General features: G+C 46.3%; 1 protein-coding gene across 3 annotated transcripts in view; it reads right to left on the bottom strand.

The window, feature by feature from the left end:
• Positions 1-847: 847 nt before the first annotated feature.
• ARK2C (arkadia (RNF111) C-terminal like ring finger ubiquitin ligase 2C) overlaps positions 848-23,723 on the bottom strand; it is a 55,458-nt gene continuing 32,582 nt past the window's right edge. The window contains exons 2-8 of one of the 3 annotated variants that reach the window (XM_065663291.1): positions 17,826-18,135; positions 14,430-14,555; positions 10,085-10,214; positions 8,968-9,072; positions 7,457-7,552; positions 6,407-6,513; positions 848-5,612 (exon numbers count right to left, since the gene is read on the bottom strand). In XM_065663291.1, the coding sequence (XP_065519363.1) occupies positions 5,495-5,612; positions 6,407-6,513; positions 7,457-7,552; positions 8,968-9,072; positions 10,085-10,214; positions 14,430-14,555; positions 17,826-18,135 (992 nt within the window). In that variant the 3' untranslated portion in view covers positions 848-5,494. Of the gene's footprint in view, positions 5,613-6,406; positions 6,514-7,456; positions 7,553-8,967; positions 9,073-10,084; positions 10,215-10,837; positions 10,881-14,429; positions 14,556-17,825; positions 18,136-23,723 lie in introns of those variants that run through there. The other 2 variants (XM_065663292.1, XM_065663293.1) reach the window with 2 other exon arrangements.

Raw genomic sequence — 23,723 nt, 5'->3', positions numbered from 1 at the left:
CTAAAATAGGAGCTTTGCATTGCCTGAGTATGATGCATCCCTTATGCAGCCTTTGCTGGATGCTGGAGAAGCTGGAAATTCCCTTCAGCTACAAGAATGAAATCTCTACGATCAGCAGCCGCCTGTCTCCAAAGCTAGTTTGTTTAATCACATAGTCAAAGCTGGGGACTTGTCTCAGCCTTTCTACACGAAATACATGAGGGGGAACAGCTGAATAGAAAGTGGGTGGGAGCAGAGACTCTCACCATTCATTGTGTAAAGAAACAGAAGTGCAAGAGGACCTATGAAATGAGCTGTGCTGGATGCATAGGTGGATTCAGGCAACACAAGGATTGAAAATAATCTCAAATATATCTATATTCATATGGAGGATTCCCCCCCCCCCCCTTCTTCTGATAAGTTTATCTTTCCTTAGTTATTAAAGAGGAGACCCATGGGGAGGGAGATGCTTCTGCACTGGAATGATGGAGGACCAGACGTTATCACTCAGGACATGATGGAGATAACCTACAGGCATCACTGAATGTGTTTAGAGGAAAAATCTGTCTTTAAAAGGCAATTCCCAGCCTGGTTCTGGAAAGTAATTTTGGCACCTAATCACAAAACTTGTACCACAGAACATCACGCATGGTGGTGTGCCCAGTGTGTAGAGCCTCACCTCACCTCTGTCATGGAACTCAAACTCCAGTAGCTTCTGTAAGCTAGCTGGGCAGAGTGTTTTATACCCTAGCAGTGTCTTTTTTACACATCAAAGTCCAAAGGCATGAACAGTGAAAGAAGAATTTACTTGAACCCAGAGAAACAAGAAAGGAGCATTGAATAAAGACCAAGAAATTCTCCCCTGCAGGTGATTTGTGTGTGACACTGGTTTATAGTTAGCAATGCAGTTTGTTTTATTAGTTATAAATAAAGTACAAAAAATCCACCAAAAGTGAATCTAAGCATTTACACGATTTCTAATGTCTTTTCATTTCTTCAATGCACTATTGCTTTAATATTAATAATAAATATTTTTCTAGCTTTCTTCTATAAAATAGTCTATGTAGGAAAATGTTGCACAGCACAACAGAACAGCAGTAGGAGTACAAAAATGTGGGTGATCCTTTCACCAGCCCAGGTCATTAGAGGAGAGGATTTTTGTTCGCTCACTCCTTGTTCCACTTACTCCTTTTGCAGTGTCTTTGCTGTAGGGGGAGCAATCAATCCCCCATCCCTGCACAGCTCAGAACCGCAGCTACAGGCTACAGGGGAGTGTTAGAGAGCAGCAAGGAGAAAAACACAGACAGGTTTTAAACCCAGGGTAAGGCAAAGTCAACAAAGCAGAGCAGCACCCTGAAGGGACAGAAAGGAAGAAAATCAAGGTACAGTCATTCTGTGCCTTTCTAACCCAAAAGAGAATTGCATCCAAAACCTTTGGGGGGGGATGGCTACTGGCTGAGCACATGCATTGATCCCAATGTCTGTTCATAGATGGCTAAGCATCTGAGCTGACTGAGAGTGGTTATGGCTTAAAGCTAAAAATATTATCAAAGGTGCTCTAAAACCTCCTGCAAGGCTTGAGCACTTGGTATTCATGAGCCTTTTAGGAAAAGGCAGTTCACTGTGAGAGTGGTGAGGCTGTGGCTGTGAATGGGGATGGAAATGGAGATGCTTGGCCACTGCTGCAGGAGCAGCACGACAGCTTGGGGCTGCCCCACTTTCTGGGTACAGAAGGGTTCCAGTGGAGGTCCCAGGTTGACAGTAGATTAAAAAGCTCCGGACTGAGATTTCCCCCTTGACAAAGGAGGTGAAATTAACTGGTCAAGACAATCAGCACTGAGGCCTTCTGCTCCATGTCTGTTTTGCAGCTGGGTTATAGTGAATACTCATGGCAGGCATTACAAAGGGATGCCGAATTACTCTCACATCCATCCCAGCCCCTCTCAACTAGACCAGTGGTTAACCCTTAAAAGCTGCAATGAATCCCTCAGTGTCGTTGCCTCCAAGCTCAGGCTCAACCTCCTCCATCCTCTCTTCAGCGCCCATGATGCAAGCATGCATGCATGCACAGAGAGTACAAAGAACCAAACCAAGCACCCGTAGGCACAAAAAACTACACAGAGCCACCATGCCTGGGCTTCCTTTCTTGAATTTTGAGCAATTTGAACAGTCTTTCACTAAATGCATGCATTGCCTGAAGCACAGCTTCATACCAGGTGTTGTTGCAGGGCAACACATGCAGCAAGAGCAGGAACATCGCCAGAAGTGTCAGGGGATGGGGTGGTAGCAAGAATACACTAAAATGTTTTGGTTTTGCAGAGCGTCCTTAATCACCTTCAATGCACAAGGACACAAGTGAAAGGATCACCAGAGTTTGATTATGAGTGCAAATAATATTCATATATATGTGCTAAACACAGTCACTATATTGCAGTTTTCCACTATGTCACAGCATACAGAATCAAAGGTTTGCATTTTTATGGAATGTATCCAAGGTAACAGCACCACAGTAATACAGTTTGTAATCACACACCCTGATTTTTTTATATTTTTTTTAATTTTTTTTGTGACAAGATAAGCATTACCCCCCACATCCCATGTTTAACTTTTCATTTTTAAAGTACCGACGCATGCAAAGCATTCCATTCCCAGAAACAATGCAAAAATGAGGTAATAGGAGTAATAAAAAAAATTAGTATTAATTTCTAAATAAATAAATTATAATTAAAAATGCAAAAAAAAACCAACTATAAAAATAATTAAATAAGAACCCACAATATCTACAAGTTAGTCATAAATTATGATTGTTAAATATAAGGCATTTAAGCTCACAAAACCCTGTAAACTATCGATGTTTTGTTTCTAGATATTTGTCATTGTTCGTCTCATTTCACTGTTTAAACTCACCCTATTAATCTCAACTTACACGTAAATAATTATTTCAAACACAAAGGAACCTGACACACCGATGCAAGTCCAGACGCTGTAAGCTCACACGCACCTTGGGATCAATCACTCACACGAGACCATGGGAGTTTGGTGCTTTTCTTCACCAAAGGGTACTTTTTTTTTAAGTTTGTTTGTTTATTATTTCTTTTTTTTAAAAACTGTGCTTTTTCATTAGGCAAATAGTAATACTTTCGCATAGGCTTTAAGAAAACACACGGTTTGGAAGCGGCCCTTGTTCCCTCCCTGCATGGCCAGGGTCTAAATCACCCTGTTCCTCTCCCTGCTTCATCCCCAGCTCATGCCTAGATAGACCAGGCAGGCTTACAGTGTATTTTACTAGCAAAGCCTTGCTTTGCTTGTCCACATTATTAGTAATATTATTATTATTTTTAAGGCTGCTTCAACCTGCTGCTGCTGGAGCAAGCCCCATAGGTATCAATGCACCACTCTGACCCACGGACATCAGGCCTGGGACTACCACATCTCCCAGGAAGCCATCACTTGCACTGTCTGACAAATAGATCATAGAATCATAGAATTATAGAATGTTTGGGTTGGAAGGAACCTTTAAAGTTCATCTAGTCCAACCACCCTGCAATAAGCAGGGACACCTTCAACTGAGATGGCTCAGAGTACCATCAAATCTGACTTGAATGTTCCTATGGATGGGCATCTGCCACCTCTCTGGGCAACCTGTGCCAGTGTTTCACCACCCTCACTGTAACCCATTACGTCTTCCTCATATTCACTATTTGTCCCCCTGTCCACTCCCTCTTACCTACATGGGCACAGCAAAAGAGAGGCTCCTCCATCCTCGCACCCATAGGGCTCCCCTCTTTTTCTCCTCCCTCTAGTTGGGAAAACAAATAATCTCTGGGGGGCCTCTGAGGCTGGTGTTTTCCAACTACAGCTCATGGGACTCTCTCAGTCTCTCAGATAGATAGTAATTTATGATTGTTTCTACTTGGAAAGCATCGCTTGGCTCCAGTGAAACGGATGCTCGGGGGAGCCAGAAATCACTAGCACCACATCAGCATTTTCAATATATAATTTTCCTCACTAATTCCTTTTTCTCCTCTGCTTTTCTCTCTTTTGCTCCCCTAGTATACAAAGATAATCATAAAAAAGATGTAAAAAACAAAGGGGAAAATGGGTTTATGGTGTGAATGTTGGTTCTCCGGAGGGTTTTCAATTCAGTCTCTGTGGTTGGCAAGCTGAGGTCTTTATGTCAAAAAGACTGAGCTTGGATTGCACAGCTCAGTCTTTGGAGACAGAATCCTCCTAATTCTGTTTTGAGTGTTAATGCAATTAAGTTTAATTCTACCGACCAATGAATTCTCTGTATGGATATGGGCTGAAATGCATATACAAACGCACATGGGTGCAGGTACATATGCTTTGAGGCAGGGTCACAACCCAGGCCCTCCAAAAAGCATCAAAATCTCCTTCCAACCTGCCTCCTTTTTCCATGCAGAAATGCTCATGGCCTCAACAGTGCCTTGTGAGCATTCATTTTAATCCCATCCTATTATCAGAGATGCTTTTGCATGCGAGAGGAGTCAGCATTGTACATCTCTAAACACCTCTCTGTCATTACTATGCGCTCCAAAGCACAGCTGTAGGCACAGACTCCAGTAACCATCATTTTGGATGGCTGATGAAGCCAACCAGCCTCACAGCTCACATCAGAAAGCAACATAGATAATGACAATCATGAAGACACCCCTTCCTTGAATTTCAATATGGCAAGCTACTTCATTAAGATAAAAAGCGAAGAAACATCTACTCCAATATTGCACCCCTACAGAAAGTGTCCAGCATCAGCAGATATGCAGGAATGAAGCTTCTCCCTACTGCTTCATTAATTTTATTCCAAATTTTAGTTGGTTTTTTTTAAGCTTCTCTAAATTTGGGACACACTGTAAACACAGGGAAAGGAAGCACATGCAGCTGAGGCAAAGAGCACAACCCTTCTGACTGTAAACAGGATTTTGCTTTTTCACCTCTTCCCCACTCAAAAAGGGTGGGAAAGGCTGACCTTTTTTCATCCCCCTCTGCAATGTATTAATCAGGCACCAAAATAAGGAATCTATGAAAAAATATTTGGTGCAAATTAGCTAACAGCAACATGTCCACCACAAGATGAGTAGGGCATCAAACACAACATTTCTCAAGCTAACATGCTCCAGCTGCCATCCATAGAAATAGCTAAAAGACCCCTAACATGTTTCTACATATTCGAGAGGTATATATACAATCCTCATGAAATGCAGGATTGACAGGCCAGACTACCACAACTAGTTCCTTCATGTTCAACACTTAATCTTCTGCAGCACGGGGTCTCTGAGCTCCGGGAATGCCAGCTCCCTTTTACTGGGCCCGTATCCTGCGTATGTGCAATATCTCCTACCGCTAGATATTGTACTGTCACCTCCTCCACCTCCTCCTCACTAACGTGCCTGCAGACTTTTCTTCTCAATCAAATGGCTCAGAAGGCAAAAAATTTGCTGCAAGGGTTTATGGCCATACGACCTGGTAAGGAAAATGGTGTATCCAGCCAGTCCTTTCAGCTGTCCGAGCCAAGCTGTGTTTCAATGTCCACCCTGCAGATTGGGCACTTCTTGCTGGTGGCCAGCCACTGGTCCACGCACACTTGGTGGAAGAGATGCATGCAGGGCAACCGCCTGCAGAGAGAGAGGTACCACTCTGTTAAGGCTGGAAGAGGTCCAGGGGAACAAGAAGAGCTAGAAAGCAACAGTGGGTGCTGCAAACACCAGTGCTACAGCCTTCCCCAGCAACGCCAGCTCACGTAGGGTACTAAGTCAAAGATGGTGTCCTTCTTGGCTAAAAGCCTTTTAGAAAAGCCCACACTCTCCTAACTTGCACTATTCCAGTTATTAATTATCCCAGCTGCTGTTTTTTTAACCATTCAGGAGCCCTAGGTTTCACTGCAAAGCCTCTTGGTTTTTCACCATTGAGGCTCATTAGCAGTGAGGTGGGTCCCCGAGTGGGTGTCTGGTGTAGGGAATGTAGTTGCTTTTCACCTACGTTACATTTACCATCAGTTTGTTCACTGTTGTGAGTTAGAGGGACCCTGAACCACAAGGACCCACAGCAAGAGGATTAGGGTTTTTCTTGATGGTTTAAGGCAATTAAAAGGTGAGAAGCAGGACCAGGTAGTGTAGCTGCACTGCAGCTCCTTCAGACATGGCAGCTCAGCCCCTTGCAATTGCTTGTCCCCATACTCTGTCACAGGCAGAGATTTGGCCCATCTGAGAGCCTGGAGATGTTTGTGGGGCTTTGCTGTTGGTTCAGGACAGCTTCTAAACAGCATTTTGTTTCCCAGACCCTGCAACAGCCCAAGTGAGTTTGTCAGGACAAGAACACGAACAACCCCACCAGCACACACCACCCCTAATCCCAGTAAACACAACTCAGATGGCATTGGGAGGCAGAAGAGCAGATGGAAAGATCGTACCTGACATCTTCTCCATCTTCAAGCATGGACAGACAGATTGTGCATTTCTCGTCAGTGTCCGACTCCTCTCCATCCTCTTGCCCAGCTTTGCCCTCCTGCGGTCTTCTCTGAAGACAAGGTTAAAAACATAACCAACGAATTGGTTAGGACTTGACTTTCTAATGCTCTCCTAAGCCTGGGCCATTGCACAAAGGTAAATAATAAGAGCTTCATCTATCAGCCAGATCCTCCAGTTTGAGGAAATCAAAGCAGCCAGTGAGGGGAGGATGCTACCAACATACTGGTCATTTGCACATCTCTTCCTGGCGCCAGTAACAATGGGACTGGAGGTAGTGTCCCACAGAGCAGCCTGACCTCTGCTGCCCTAACACAGCCCCACCCCCCCCCCCAGCCTCCTTACAGTGGAGATGGCCCAACATCTCCTTTGCTGAAGGCTTCTCCAGGGGAGCCCAAAGCACATGGGACCAACCACTGCCAGGAAGGGCAACCACTGTGCCCCATGATAGCATAGCCACTGGCCCAACCACATGTTGTGCCATGGGGCAGCACTTAGCCAGTCAGCTCTCCCTTTTTCTCTTCCACACACACATCCATTCCTACTACTATAATTCTTCTGGATCCACTGGAGATGCACTCAGAGCTGAGCACAGCAGGAGTCAACTCACTTCGTATGTGGGCAATACAACACCTCTACTTCTAACTGCCCAGCTGCAAATTACTAACTTATGAAATCTGTACCCAAGCAAGAATTTTGCCCATTTTCTACTCACCACAACCCAAAAACATGGCACCATCTCCTTGCAGCAAGGAGATCATCTCCAACAGAAGAGGTACCCCTCTCAAAGGGAGGGGAGGCCCACACAATATCAAAGCACCAATTCCAGATTTTACATTCCTCACCCATTTTGGGAAATATTTTGATTGATGGCCACCAGTTTGACAACCTGAGGATTGCGACCCACCAAAGACCTTCCTTCTGTCTGCTCTGTGTGCACAGCACTTGCACAACTAAGAGAGGTTGTTGCCCTTGCTCTGGTTTGGGGCTCTCACCTTCTTGTACTTGTGGGGGAAAGTGAACCTCTCGATGGTGTTCTGGACAGCACCACGGCTCACACTGCCCAGCCTGTCCTCCAGCTGCAGCAGCTCCTGTGGCACAGCAACAGCAGCAAAGCACCATCAGCATTGATCCTAGGCACAAGGTCCCACCAACCCACCATACCTGCTGGTGACCGAGGCTCCCTCCTGCCCTTTCCTTTGTAGAAATGTCCATCAACCCCAAAGCAGTCACGCTAAAACAATGGATCTGAGCCTTGGTACTTGGGCTAATAACTAAAGACTCAAGGCAAAGAGCAGGATATCCAGCAATTCAGGAATTAAGAGTGGAATTTGAGCTCTGTTGGGAAACAAAACCCTGTAGAACTGAAGCATTTTCATAGAATCCCAGAACTGTTTGTGTTGGAAGGGAGCTTAAAGCTCATTCAGTTCCAAACCCCTGCCATGGGGAGAGACATCTTCCACTAGACCAGGTTGCTTCAATCCCTGTCCTGCCTGGCCTTGAACACTGCCAGGGATGGGGCAGCCACAGCTCCTCCGGGCCCCCTGTGCCAGAACCTCACCACACTCACAGGGAAGAACTTCTACTTAAGAGCTCATCTCAGTCTCCCCTCTGGCAGGTTAAAGCCAGCCCCCTTGTCCTGTCCCTACAGGCCCTTATAAAAGCCTCTCTATTTCTTGTAGGTCCCCTTGAAGTAGTGGAAGAATGCCTGCATGCTGAATGCTTGGAATATGATTGATGTTCTTTTCCTAATTTTCTCAGCAATCAGCCTCAATGAAAGCATCATCCTGTTTTGATTCACATTAGATTCATTTAGCACTAGTTCAGGACTAGTTCAGAGAACTACTACTAGGCTTCTTTTTCCATTCAGACATCACCTGGTCCCAGCAAAAGTTAACCACACTGCTCTCATTTCAAAACAAAATACATTTAAATGGTTTGTCAAATGCGGCTACTTCGACATGAAGTCCAGCTCCACATTCCATCCTCATCACAAAGTTCTGCTGCAGTGGCTTTGCTCCCATTTCACATCCCACTTTTGTTTCTCTTCTCACTGAAATTTGACTACAGAAGGGTATTGAGAGTGCCAGAACCTCACCACACTCACATGGAAGAACTTCTGCCTTAGATCTCATCTCAGTCTCCCCTCCGGCAGGTTAAAGCCATTGCCCCTTGTTCTGCCCCTACAGGCCTTTGTCCAGAGCCCCTCTCCAGGTTCCTTGTAGCCTCCTTAGGCACTGAGAGCTGCTCTAAGGTCTCCCTGGAGCCTTCTTTTCTTTGTTGACAGACATGGAGAGAGTCATAGTCAACCTGAGCCACATATAGGCACTTTGGAGTAAACCAACTTTTTTACCAGACCCACTCAAACATTGCTTCCCAGTTATTACTAAAATTGCTGTAAGACTCAGTGTAACTGCCATGCCACAAAACACGAGTTTATGCCAGAGCTTGCATATATTCCCAGCATTAACAGTTAAATGATAATTCCAGCCCCTGAGATACATACTTCATAGCTCTCCCTCACAGCTGACGTGTGCCTGCTTGGGTTCAGTCCCTGAAGAGCAAGTAGCTGCAGCTGAGGATAAGGGTAATTTCTGATTTCATGAACAACCTGCAAGAAGCGAGGGAGAAGAATAAGGCCACCTGTACTGCACATTTAAATCCCTTGTGTAGCTTGACTTAAATCCAGTGCCTTGAAAATCTAAAACAAAAGAGCAGACTGGCACCTTTCCCCAGTGGAAGCATTGTAAAAACAAAAAACAAAAAACAACAAAAAAAAAAAGAGAGAGATTTTATTAAAAAGATCTCCTATAAATGATAACTAAGAACATGCATTTCTCCTGAATAAACTGTTATAATGTTGCTGTTGCATTCATAGCATTGCAGCACCAAACTCTAAACATGGATCAGCTGTAAAGGGGATTTTATTTTATTTAGTTTTAAATGGGTGGATTTCTTTCTGTCCACACTTCAATTTTTTTAAGCGTCACTGTAGTACACAGGTGTCAGGGTCTAACTATGGGGGCGAGTTAAAAACACCCTCGTGGGATTTCTAAAGATGCTTTAAGGCCTAGATGTGCTTGGCATGACTCAGCTCCAAACACAGCACCCTGCAAAGAGAAGGGCCAGCAAACGACCCCAGTCAGCCCATCTTCTCTTCAAGTCCCACCTCCACCTGTGATAAACCTCTACAGATGGCATCAAGGCTGATGCAGAGAGAAAAGACATGACAAGGAATGATCTTCTGAGCCAGGGACGGGATTACCTATCACCAATCCTTCTGCATACACAGAGTTCTGGGAGATGGTAGTTTGTTCCAGTGTTAATAATACTATTAGTAATAACTGCTGAGTCTCTCACATGCTGCCCAGGTTTTGCAGACCAGCTTGTGAGCATGATGCTGCATGCAGTTGATCAAACGTTTTCAGAGCAGCTGAGCTTTTCTTTCCTTTCTCTAATCCAGAGTGCAATGATGCAACATTATCCTTTCAGACACTCCCTCCCACGGCCGGAGATAAGTGGGATTCACAGAAGACAGGTGATAGAAAGATAGCAGCCTTTATTTTGACTGCCTTCTGGCAGACAATGCATAAAACATTTCTTGGTAAAAGCGTCTCACTTACCATCTGTGTCGAGGATGTGCTTCTGGGGAAGTGGTGCATCCGAGGTGTAGCTAAGTAATGCTGATAGGGCTGAGGGACCGGACGGACCTGGAACTGGGCATGAGTCAGTCCCGCATCAACACTGAGGTCCCTGTGGACACGAGGATCAGGATATGGATTTTAGGTTGGAGATTAGGAACAGTTACTCCACCAGAGGATGATCAGGCATTGGAACAGGCTGTCCAAGGCAGTGGTGAAGTCACCATCCCTGGAAGTGTTCACACACCATGTAGATGAGGCCCTTAGTGATGTGGTTTAGTGGTGGCCTTGGCAGTGCTGGCATAATGGTTGGACTGGATGAGCTTAAAGGTCTTTTCCAACCTAGTTTATTAAATGATTCTATATTCCTATGGCTTTGACTGCACGGTTGTATTGCATGGCTTATGCCAAGTTAGGTCATGCTCAAGGGCAACCTCCACTGGTGAGATCTGGGCTGCTGTGGGCTCCTCAGCATTGGGTGACGCTACTGCTTGGAAAGGAATTTGCTGCATTTTGGGCAATCCCTCATGACTGTACCAGCTCGAAGGAGTAAAGAGCTGTTTTTATGACAGTTAGCTTTTGTGTTAGCCAGGGTCAAGAGCTGCACAGACTCAGCCTGCTAATTTCAGAGCAAGAGCATGTTGGTGGCTCCGATCAATACCCAGGCTCGGTAACTCAATCTGGTCAGACCAGCTACTCCCCATGCTGCCATCTTTGCAAACAATTACATTTTACCTTGAATATTTTGCGGGAATACAGCTAATTGCTCAGGGAACACACCAATGAGTCATCCACAGCAGTCAGAAGCCAATTAGGCACCATCTGGGGGCTTTTAGATGTGCCTGTGCTTTCCTTGGAGATCTCCCATCTGCATGGGAGATGCATGGGAGACTGCACCTCTTCTTAACCCAGCCTCAGGAAGCTCCAGAACTGTTCTATGTGCAGAAGGTAAGAGATTTATAGATGAGACTGATGTAGGAAAGGGTGTCACACCACCAGCAGGCTATCACCAATGAACCACAGAATCGTAGAATTGTTGGGTTGGAAAGGACTTAATGATCACTCATTTCCAAACCCCTGCCATAGGCAGGGACACCTCCCACTAGACAATGAATCAGGACATCCCCAATGGTCCCACTTTCATGCATACATATTGGCCTGGGCAAGCAGAACTGGGGGCTCAGCTTGGTGAGTTTGGGTAGATTTTTCCTCCAGAAAAATAATGCATCTCAATCCCAGGGTTTGGCATGACCAAGATCCTGGCAAACACTACAGTTCTGCCCAGTCCAGCATGCAGAGAGAAAATGCAACCCCATCCCCACATTGTGTGGAGGGGATGAGAGAAGACCTAACACAGCTCCTCTGTCTATAATCCAATTAGCTGATCCCTTGTCTGTCCAGCTAGAGTGTCTCAGCAAACAAGTACATCATTCTCTTTATCATAATTACAAAAGCCAGTGCTGTAATAACCATTGCCTTCACATTTGCCAGAGCAAAACTAATTAGATCACAGGGGTGTCTTCCCATTTCAGCTTTGAACTTCCCTTCCCGTGCATGGAGGACAGCAGCAGTGAGTGCCATGGCTTGTTAGGAGCAACCCAGACGTGTCCTCCAGCAGCTGGGAAACTGCTTTCACCCAGCAGCAGATAACAAATATAAAGGGACAGTAAATGCAGGAATCCTTTGGCCAGAACCGCCTGCATACCAGGCACCAGTTCCTGTGCTCTAGTACTCCTTCATAAGACACTCCACACTAAGGTGAAGAAAAAAGGGACTATCTTTGCTGGGCTTGTGCTAGCCATGTGCTAGACAGACAAAACCTGGCAGAGGATAAGAGACAGCAGGCAACTGGAAAGAGCACAACCAGGGTGAGAAGCTGCAGGACTGGGCACATTCCAGCTCCTGTGTCACAGTTTTGGATGTTTATCCAGTTGCTTAAGACTGTTCCCAGGTGGATGGAAGGCTCAATTGGAAATCAGGAGGCTTTGGATCCGTTCCCAGCCCTGTCAGTGTCCTGATGCATGACCTTGACCGCTTCCTCTCTGCCTTCCCATTTTCACTGTCTAAAAAATAGATGTGATAATCCATGGAGTGTTTTGAGATTGAGGGCTGAAGAGATCTCTCAAAGATGAATGGCCATCATTGACTTGGACAAGTAATTACACTAACAGCACTGCTGAACTGTTTGTGCATTCATGCATCTAAAGCCTTACAATTGGATGCTGAGGCCCCTGAAGTGATGCTGTGATAGTACAGAAGGGTCTGAAGCAGAAGACTTCATGGGACGGTGTTTTTTCAGGGTTTGGGGATGAATAAGCAGAGCACATTAGGTGAAGAAAACCAAAACTAACTATCATCTTCTAGCCTGTGTTACATAGATTACTGTACAACATCTTAATGCTCAGATGCGAGGTTCAAGAACTGTGATGCTTATGGTACATGGGCTGCCAACAACCAGCAAGTCAAGGATAACAGGTTGAGTGTTTATCGCTAAATACAAATGCAGAAGATGATATAAGGAACCAAATGGGAGTTTATTTATTCTTCACCAGGGGATTTTAATCAAAGTTGGGCTGTCTGAGATGACTGATCATGTTCAGATCTTCCTTCCATCCCCATTTCTTGCAACAGTGCCTACAACTGCTGCTGCTTATGCAGTGGTAACACATTAGAGCAAAGTTTTTATATCCATCACTGGGTGAAACTCTACATGTGCCCCAAGGGGAAGTGAGTCACCCAAATATGTATACACAGTATATGATTTCTGTCATCCTTACTCCTTTAGTTTTATAAGGCTATGGAGCAGCACAGGGAGGGGAAAGGAGGGAGGAGGAGGAGGGGAACACAAAGTGATGCTTTATCAGATCCTTCTAATAATTATAATTAAACATTCTGCTACAAAAGAGAGGCAGAAAGAATGGCTGTATCCAGATGGTACATGAACGGCTTTGCGAACTGATCTGAACAATGTCATCTTGGCCAAATTCAGCCCACAGTGGTGCCAGTAATGGGAACACCTGAGAAGAAAATAGCAGAAGGATGTGGCCATACCTTAAGTTGTGTATTATTAATCTGGAGGGGGAAAACTCCCCCTATGTTAAAAGGACTCTCCATTTGCAGAGTGAAGTGCTCAGATGTTAGAAAATGCCATAATTAAGATTTCCTGTGCCATTTTATTTTGCTTCCCTTGTGTATACTTATTGTGATTGTCTCTAATTACATGTTCACATGCTATTTCTTCCATTCAGTGAACAGAATGGACTTTTCTCAGCTAACAAGCTCAGAATTATGTTTTTATTTTCTTATTCTTTTGAATAGGACCCTATTAATACTGACTGTGCAAAAGCTCAAGACCTGCTCTGAAAATGAAACTGTCAGTTCCCTGCTCGTTTGTTCCAGGGTATCAAACACTACAGTGGGAGAACAATTAACAACTATTAATTCATTCACACCACCCTGCAGGGCAGGTCAGCACAGTGCTCCCTGATTTAGACAGAAGAAGCTGTGGCCACTGTTTTTTGAGTGCCTGGTGGACAGCAGGAGATCTAGTTTGGACAGAGACATTGGGCTACAGGACCCTGGCTGTGCCTTTCAGCAGGAAAAGCCCCTGGGGAAGATTAATGCTTGGCTGGATGCTCTGTCCATGGATAAAGAGTTATGGGCAGTATCAAGAGCTCAATGTGATCATATACATGCATATAGACGGAGCAAGTCCAGAGGAGGTCACGAGGATGATCAGGGGCTGGAGCACTTCCCATATGAAGACAGGCTAAGAGAATTTGGGCTGTCCAGGCTGGAGAAGAGAAGCTGCATGGAGACCTCATAGCAGCCTTTAGGTATCTGGAGGGGGCTACAAGAATGCCGGAGAGGGACTCTAGTGACAGGACAAGGGGTGATGGGTTAAAATTTAAACAGGGGAAATTTAGGTTAGATATAAGGAAGAAATTTTTTACTATGAGAGTGGTGAGACACTGGAACAGGCTGCTCAAGGAAGTTGTGAATGTTCCATCCCTGGCAGTGTTCAAGGCCAGGCTGGACAGACCCTGTGCAACCTGGTCTAGTGGAAGGCATCCCTGCCCACGGCAGAGGGTTGAAAGCAGATGATCTTAAGGTCCTTTCCAATCCAAACCATTCTATGATTCTGTAAGTGCTTCAGCCAAGATGGCCCTCCCTAAGATGAGTTTCCTATGGCACACATTGTATCTGTTGAGCTGAACCATCAACTTCCATGAAACACTGATCCGCGGTGACATCCATGAACACTTGTACCCTTCCAATACTTTTCAAATACATCATTCTACACACTAGTGAAATGTGGAAGACTTACCAATCCGTGCCTTCGGCTAAATACCTGGGCTGGGGCCCTATGGGTTGTGGAGTTTGCAGTTGGTGGCTGAAGTCAAAGCTGGGGTGTAGGCGATGAGGCTGGACAGACATACGTTCTTGAGCCCGCCTGTGGGGAGGAGACAGAGTGAGTGATCCATGCGGCGTCACTGGTATATACAGCTCCTGCTCAAGAGTATGTGTCAATGAACCAAGGGACAGAAACAAACGGCTGGGCTTGTGCATATGCCCCATCCCTGGGTTCAGGGCCAGGTTGGACAAGGCTTGGAGTAACCTGGTGTCCTGGGTTCAGCAGTAGCAGTCATATTTTCTCCTTCGTAGTAGCTCGCGTAGCGCTGTGTTTTTGACTTTCGGCCTGGAAATGGTGCTTATAACACCAATGTTTTTAGTTGCTGCTCAAATGTTTAGACTGACCAAGGACTTTGTGAGTCTCATGCTGTGCCAGGGAGGAGGGGAAGCTGGGGAGAAGCAGAGACAGGACACCTGACACAAACTGATCAAAGAAATATTCCATACCACAGCACGTCATGCCCAGGATGTAACTGAGAGTTACCTGGAAGGGCTAGGGCATGGCGGGGTTGGACTAGGTATCTGTCAGTGCTCAGTCAGGCGGGGTGGGGTGAGTTACCAGTCGGCTGGTGGTGAGGTGTTGTAATTGCTTCCCTTGCTTTGTTATTTCCTTTATCATTATTATTACTGGTGGTAGCAGTAGTGATTTGTGTTATACCTTAGTTACTAAACTGTTCTTATCTCAACCCATGGGAGTTGCATTCTTTTCAATTCTCCTCTCCGTCCCTCTGGGAGTAGGGGGAGGGAAAGAAGGGAGGGGAGTGAGAGAGCGACTGCGTGGTTTATGGCTGACTGGGTTTAAACCACGACACCTGGTCTAGTGGAAGGTGTCACTGCTCATGGCAGGAGGCTGGAACTGAATGGGTTTTAAGCTCCCTTCCAACACAAACCAGGCTGGGATTCTATGTATTCAAGAGGAAAGAGTCCAGACAGGTGTCAGGGATGATAGGAAGAGGCTATGTAATTTACTCATGGTCACCACAGACGTAATGCAGACTTCCACTTTCCCCCACCTGCCATGGCATCCACTTATGCTCACTTCACAGGAGATGCTATTACTCTCATGGAGAGAAAAAGAGGAAACCAAACAACTTCTTCCTCAGCAGCTTTGTGCCATTTGCACTATTTTATTTTTCACTGCCAGCCCCATAAACAAGACAAGATAAAACGTGTCCCTGTTTCAGCTATTATCCATCATCATAAAGAAGCTGCAGGTTGTCTCGTCTCCCCATGCAGTCTATAAACTCCTGGGAAACCTCATTCGTAACAGGATTACTGAGGAGTAACTGAAAGCAAAATTTACTCTCGCTGGCCTTTGCCAATATTTGTCTGGATGATGGACAGGCCAGGCTGGGATCCAGCTCCTTCTCCCTCAGCTCTGCTGCCCTTGAAGGCAGGTGAAGGAAAATGGTAGAAAATGCAGCAAGATTTTTCTGAGGATTTGAGTCTCTTCTCTTGATTATTGCTTATTTGAATTACTTAGGGGTAGCACATGTGCTGCTTGATCAGTATCCCCATTTGGAGAAAGACAAGGTGGATGCACAAGCAGGATTTGCGTTATGGACTCATACACCTTGCTCCCTGCTGAGTCCCTGTTTACCAGTGGAGCCATCACAAAACAAATCTATGGGAAAACACTAGAGCCAATGCAGCAGGGAACAGCTAGATAAAGAATTTTTCATGCAGCCACAGTTCAGAGGCTTCACTTTTGTAGACACAGCCCAGATTCCCATTACTGGGACCTCATGCCTGTAATCTGTGAGGTTTCTGACACCCTCCTCTGATGCAGGTGTCCTTTCAGAAACAGGATGTGGAACCAGGCAAGATGTTCCTGACCTTTTCCACACCACAACCCACTTCCAAATGTAACACTGACAGCATCTACCAAAGCAGCTTCTGCGTGGAATTATGCTCTGTGCTTTTATTTGAATTCAGCTTATGACTAAGAGATAAACACTTGTATCATCAGTGCCTCAGCCTTGCACATATTTGCTACCCAGTTATTAACTAATCATTAAATCCACCTAAAACCCCAGCTTATGCAAAACAAAACAAGGATGGGAAGAACACACAATTTTTAGGCAGAAAGAGTATGGAGAGAAAGTGTTTTCTGTCTGCAGCATTCTTTCCATATGAAGCATTATCACAAAGACTCATCCTCTGATTCTTGATCCATGGGTACAACCCACAAATAGCTTCCATATGTTTCCAAAAAAAGCGTTCCTCTCCTACCTCCTATCTAAACCCCTCTCTCAAGAAACACAATCAGGACAAGGCCAGGCATCCATTTCCACCTCTGCTGAGTAAGTCTCTCTGCAGTCATGAGCCCAGTCTGAATTTAGGCTGCTTTCTGTGACTGAATATGCTGCAGGTCAACAGCGTCACTCCCTCATTGAGCTGGGAAGCCTACCTTGACCCAGAGGACCAAGGTCTTCATGTGTAAAAACCTGATGGGATGGGTGGGTACAATCTCTGACATGGTTTCAAAACAGGAGCTGTGATGAGGTAGCTCCTTAGAGTCTATTGCTTTCTGCTACATGAAGAACAGGTTCATTGCAACGCCAAAGTGTTACTAACGTTATTCTCCTACAAGTAACAATAACAGATGACCATGGAACACACTAGATGAGGACTTTCTGTATCACCATGGGAAAAGTGTACCTGCAGGTGCAATTTGCCCTGCAGCTTCCCTTCTGGTGGATGCATTTCAGGGCTACACAATGAACTTATTTGTGAAGAAAACCCAGCATTACCAGCATGTGACTCTGAAATGGGTACAGAGAAAGGCAATGGAGCTGGTGAAAGGCCTGGAGCACAAGTGCGATGAGGAACGGCTGGGGGACCTGGTGGGGGTTTAGTCTGGAGAAGAGAAGGCTCAGGGATAACCTTATTGCTCTCTATAACTACCTGAAAGGATGATGGAGTCAGGAGGGGGCTGGTCTCTGCTCCCAAGGATCAGGTGACAGGACGAAAGGAAACGGCCTCAAGCTGTGCCAGGGAAGGTTTAGACGGGAGATTAGGAACAATTTCTTCCCAAAAGGGTGCTCAGGCATTGGAACAGGCTGCCAGGGCAGTGGTGGAGTCACCAGACCTCGAAGTGTTCACAAACCGCATAATGACATGGTTTAGTGGTGGCCTTGGCAGTGCTGGGGTAACAGTTTGACTTGGTGAACTTTAAGGCCTTTTCCAACCTATTTGATTCTATGGTTCTATGTCTCTACATACTTCCAGGGTTTTGCAGGAGCCACTTTGCTGAAGTGAGGCTAAGATAGGTTCTCAGTATCCTACAAGACAAGTAGGTTCCCCTTACCTGTGATGGGGCATAAGCCGGCGGTGCTGTGCCTCAAGGAGCTGCTGCTGGAGGAGGTATTGCTGGTGTAGCGCCTGAGGTAGGAAGGAGGGTCCGGCCATGTCCTGGAAGGGCAGGGCTGGCACCGGGGCCAGGGGCTGGTGCAGGGGACCACTGTGCTGGTGTGGGGGGGCCATGTGAGGAGTCAGCCCCGGCTGGGGCTGCACTGCGTGGGGTAGGGCGAAGTCAGCAGGGAGCTGAGGCTGGGGACCCAGGTGGAAATGCCGGCAGGAGGTAGCATGGGGATGCTGAGACCTTTGAAATGGAGCACCTGGAAGACAAGAGCACAGCTGTCAAGGGGGCCAGTGGCAGCCAGGGCAGCCCAGCACAGTGGTTGGCCATCCAGGGCAGCCCAAGCACACTGGTTGGCCATCCAGGGCAAGAACTGGGCAAACATCAGTTTTCTTCTCTGCTAAAAGGGTTAAAAAGAAAGAGAACAGGTCAGTTAACATCGATTACATGGGAAATATTGATTTTGACTAATAGCTTTTCTCCTCCAAAGAACATTGGAACCAAAACACATGTTTGAGTTCAATGTGAATTTTGGCTCCAAACTGAAGTGTGTAGTGATCAGAACTACTTCAGCTTGGTTTGGTTTTCCTGTCTTAAAGAGAAAGGAGAAAAGCTTTAATAGTGCCTGTAGTGATAGCTCAAGGGGTGATGGTGTTGAACTAAAAGAGGGGAGATTCAGACTAGGTATAAGGAAGAAATTGTTCATTGTGAAGATTGTGAAACACTGGCACAGGCTGCCCAGAGAGATGGTAGATGCCCCATCCCTGGAAACATTCAAGGCCAGGTTGTGTGTAGCTCTGAGCAACCTGGTACAGTCAAAGATGTCCCTGCTCATTGCAGGGTGGTTGGAACTAGATTACCTCTGAAAGCCTCTTCCCAGCCAAACCATTTGATGTTTCTGTGATACAGCCTCAGCATTTTAGGAAAGGGGAAAAAAACAACTGTTTACCAAAATATGTTGCATGGGTTATGAGCTCACTGAAGCTTTCAAAGCTTGCTGACTTTCCAGGCCATTCAAGGTATTTCTTGCCTGTCTAAACATGTCTCATAGGCAAGGAAATAATTTCTGCTCTAAGAAACTGTCTTTCACTAACTGCAGGACATGAATGAGACCTTCCACCTCTGAAGGCCAGGATTAAGACCACGTGTCTTGGCTGAGACCCTTCAATAGCCCATCCTTGTGAGCTGCATGCAGGGAGAGGGTGGCTGCAGGAAACACAACAGCAACAGCTACAAGGCCAGCCATGAAACTGATTGGAATGAGGAAGAAATGAGGTGTGGAAGTCATCTCTAGTGGAGCCTTTTGAAAAACATCTGTCACTGGATTGTGCCTTGTTGGATAGGCCCTTGGCCCAATATGGCATGTTAATTTACAGGCATCATAGTAAAACTTCTGGCTCTTCAACTAGGGAACGATTCAACTCCAAGGTGAAGAATGGGTCAAGATAAGTTATTATAGATGCCATTTTGCTGAGGATCAGCCCCAGAACAGAACATCTACCCTTTAGTATTTTCAACACCTTCCTAAAAACCTCCCCTTCCTTTTTTAATCTTTGCCAATGGCACAAAATATCCAAGAACAACAGCACCAGGAGACACTGAGTGTTATCCCAAGACATGGACATGATGCCTTCTTCACACAGATCCCTTCTGCTCCCATCTCCCGTCTGCCAGCAGGCAGGTTCAGTCCATCACAGCAACTCAGGGAGCCCCGAGTGCTTCCTGTTCATACCCCTGTGGAAAGAGAAGGTGCACAAAGCATGCCAAATACCAGCAAGGGGAACGATGGGACAGAACCTAACAGAAACAAATGGTTTGCAAAACTGTGTGTAAGCAATTGCAGTGTCTCATAAATACAAGCTAATCCTCCACAGTGCCCCTCTGAGAGAGGCAGCAGGTAACAAATATGTGTGCCACCAGCAGCAGCACTTCTTAAGGTGACAATTTCTCATGCTGTCAGATAACAGTGTGATTTGACTACGTTATCAGTTAAAACCAAAGGAGGTGGGATCAGAACTGCCATTCTTCCTTGACAGAGCCACAAACCCAGACCCAAGAACCATTCACATACCCCACTCCCCTAGTACTGGTCATATTTGTTGCTGTCACCAATTCACTGTAAGCCCCAGGCATGTAAAGGCTGAGTAACAGAACAGGAATTCTGTGCTTTTCTGTCACATTGCTAAAGCTGAGCAACACCATAGTCATGAGGAGATGCCTCCTAACTGCTGTGTTAGTCGGGTACTTGCAAAGCAATTCATGGTGAATTGCTCAACCTTCAACGGCCATGGATTCCTCCCCAGGGAAAGTTGCTACTGGTGAGCCATTTTACACCTCCAGGTCTTCACAGAGCCTGAAAACAAGGTGCAAGAGCAGGTAAAAGTGCTAGCCCCTCTGGGCACCCTAACACACTAGTCTGTGAACCTAGTGTAGTTGTATTTCAGACAAAAACAGCTTGGAGTGACACAAGACAGTAAAACTTAAGTGGTATTCCCACACATTTACTGGGACACACTGTAGCACACAAATAAAGCAAAAAAAGCCCGTCTCTCATCTCTTGATGCCTGGTGCAACTTTAGCTAAGGATTTCCAGCCTTTTTTTGTATCTTGGGAGGTCTTAGTCTGGGTTAGCGAAACATCTGCAGGACTCCAGAGCTGCTAATTGCATCCTCCACGAGCCATATTGCCTAGCAGTGGCTGCAGGAAGGTGATGTCCTGGGATCAGCAAGGCAGAGACCTCTCAGCAAACTGAGCTTGAGTTTTGGTCCTCATCCTACAGGAGGATTCTCCTTCTCCTTTGGGATACTTTGGTTTCGCAGGAAGAGAGGACAGCCAGGTCTTGGATGGTTTTTTGATGGCCTACCCCAAAGGAGCCTAGAAGGGTCATCAGCTTTGCTGCAAATAACCTCTCTTCTCCAGCTAAAGAGGGAGGGAGAAGTGTAGTGTCCTTGCTGCAGAGGTAACACAGTCCTCACTGGCCCCATGAGGCTTTTGACCTGGGGCTAATCTGGAAACACATGACCCCACGTCCAGCCTGGTGGCCAGAAGGACGGACTACCCTGCTGTGTGAGCCCACTGACGTACCCCTCCTGGGGGCACGAGTAGCTCCAACTGCTCATATCTCAAGCCATGGAGCACTGATTTCTCTGAGCTTATTGTCAGGCTGCCCATCAGCCAGAAATCCTTCTTTCCTTGTCCTGTTGGTTCTTCCTTTCATTTAAGTGCTATTGTTGTGGCAGATGATGACAGCTCAAAGGAACATCAGATCAGCAGCTCTGAGATGAGCAGTGCATCACATCTGTCAGCAAAGCCGATGACTTACTGCATTTTTGTGCAGGCTCCCATTAACTGGTTGAGGCCAAATGTCACTAAAATAGGGGACATCTGTCTCAATACAAGCCATCTAAACTGAGCTATTTCGCAGCAGAGCACAATGTATTTCTTCCCTTCCCATAACCGTTTCTGCCCTCTTCACATTAGTTCCTCATGCTCTTCTGTTGACCATACACATTTGTAAAGTCTGTTTTTGCAAGGGCTGTTTTGCAAGGGCTGTTTTTCTCAGCCCTCCCATCCACCCAAGTTCCCATCATGGGCAACCCTGGTTGCTTTCCATGGTCTTGGTCTCAGCTAAGCTTCAAGGGCAGCTAATGTCTATGCTTCTTCTCAAGGCCAGGTTGGACAGAGCCTTGGGTAACATGGTTAAGTGCGAGGTGTCCCTGCCCATGTCAGTGGGGTTGGAACTAGATGATCTTAAGGTCATTTCCAACCCTAACTATTCTATGATTCTATGCCTAAGCCTAGATAATCCAAGTCTAAAAAGGGACACCTCACACTAGACCATGTCACCCAAAGCTCTGTCCAACCTTGGCCTTGAACACTGACAGGGCTTGTGAGACCTCACCTGGAGTATTGTGTGCAGTTCTGGTGTCCCCAACATAAAAAGGACATGGAACTGCTGGAACAAGTCCAGAGGAGGGCCACGAGGTTGATCAGGGGACTGGAGCACCTCCCGTATGAAGACAGGCTGAGGAAGTTGGGGCTGCTCAGCCTGGAGAAGAGAAGGCTGCGTGGGGACCTCAGAGCAGCCTTCCAGTACCTGAAGGGGGCCTATAGGGATGCTGGGGAGGGTCTCTTCATCAGGGACTGTAGTGACAGGACAAGGGGTAATGGGTTAAAACTTAAACAGGGGACGTTTAAATTGGATATAAGGAGGAAATTCTTTCCTGTTAGGGTGGTGAGGCACTGGAATGGGTTGCCCAGGGAGGTTGTGAGTGCTCCATCCCTGGCGGTGTTCAAGGCCAGGTTGGATGAAGCCTTGTGTGGGATGGTTTAGTGAGAGTGTCCCTGTCCATGGCAGGGGGGTTGGAAGTAGATGATCTTGAGGTCCTTTCCAACCCTAACTATTCTATGATTCTATAATTTACCACTTCCTTGGGCGGCCTGTTCTAGTGCCTCACCACCCTCACAGGGAAGAATTTCTTCCTTACATCTAACCTGAACTTCTCCTGTTTTGGTTTAGACCCATCACCCCTTGTTCTATCACTACAGTCCCTGATGAAGAGTCCCTCTCCGGCATCTGTGTGGCCCCCTTCAGATACTGGAAGCTGCTCTGAGGTCTCCATACAGCTTCTCTTTTTGAGGCTGAACAGCCCCAACTTTCTCAGCCTGTCTTCATATGGGAGGTGCTCCAGCCCCTGATCATCATCATGACTCTCCAATCTGTGCTTCGTTAATTCCTGATGCTGCCAGAACACGAGTACAAATCAGCCCTGGCTGGCCTGGCTCACCTCCACTGCTGCCATGGACACTGTGCCTTCACTGGGATGTCAAGGACTCACCATGGAGCTGGGTTTGCTATGTTCCCCACAGCTACATAGCGTGGCGGCGCTGTGACTGCCATCTCCCTACCAGCACCATAAAGACCATCTTCAACTAAAAAGCCCTTGGGGAAGATTGCTTAATAGCTATATACAAGCCACCCAAAGCACTTAGCTGGAAGACGGTGTTAACATGCTACAGTCTCAAACTGAGGAGGTATAAATTTGTTTTTAGAAAGGCAACAGATGATGCAGGCGTGTGGAGAGCTGAACCTGTTCGGCTGCTCGCTGTTTCCACCCTTCCAACACAGCAGAAACCCGCGGGAAAACTCATCACATCCGCCTCAATGCTGCTTTCTCACTTCCACAGCTTTTCCTCTTTCTCCTCCTCTCAGTTCTACAGTTATATTTATTGTTTCTATACATTTTCTGAAGCAGGCTGAAAGTTTCTCATTAAAAGAAGTGCTGCCGCTTCCTTTATACCCTCATGTGAACCGTAACTTCATCTATTATTGCAGGTTGGTACTTGACATAGAGTCAGAATTGTACTGGTCTGATACTGGGTGTTTCTGTCACTGGGAAGCCTTCTTTAGCATCAATCATGATTTGACTATGTCTACGGGCATGCAAATTTATAAATCTAGCAATATTTCACTTATAAAGGCTCAAGGGATCTGAGTTACATTAAACCACTGACCCATCTCAGGGATGAAGAGCCCCTGGGTAATCCCTGCAGGGGGGATGCTAAGGAACTGATGAAAAGAAGACCCCAGAAAGCAGAACTATCTATTTCCACCTGCTTTCCTCATGGCGATCATATATCTGATGCAGTCAGGCTACTGGTAAGGGGCAAGGATGAGGCCTGGAGCTGGCGCTGGGGATAGGTATCTTGAGCAGACAGCTGCAGCCCAGGGAGCCCAGCGCTTTTCAGAGCAAAACAGAATCTGTCTAATGCTGTTAAGCTGCCTGTGATGCATGTGCATTTTTCCCCTGGGTAAGGCAACCTGGCCAGCTTGTCAAGGCATTCATG

Source organism: Lathamus discolor, chromosome Z (assembly GCF_037157495.1).
Source record: "Lathamus discolor isolate bLatDis1 chromosome Z, bLatDis1.hap1, whole genome shotgun sequence".
NCBI classification, from domain to species: Eukaryota; Metazoa; Chordata; class Aves; order Psittaciformes; family Psittacidae; genus Lathamus; species Lathamus discolor.
The sequence above is the reverse complement of the archived record's forward strand: the minus strand, read 5'-3'. Positions and strand labels throughout refer to the sequence as shown.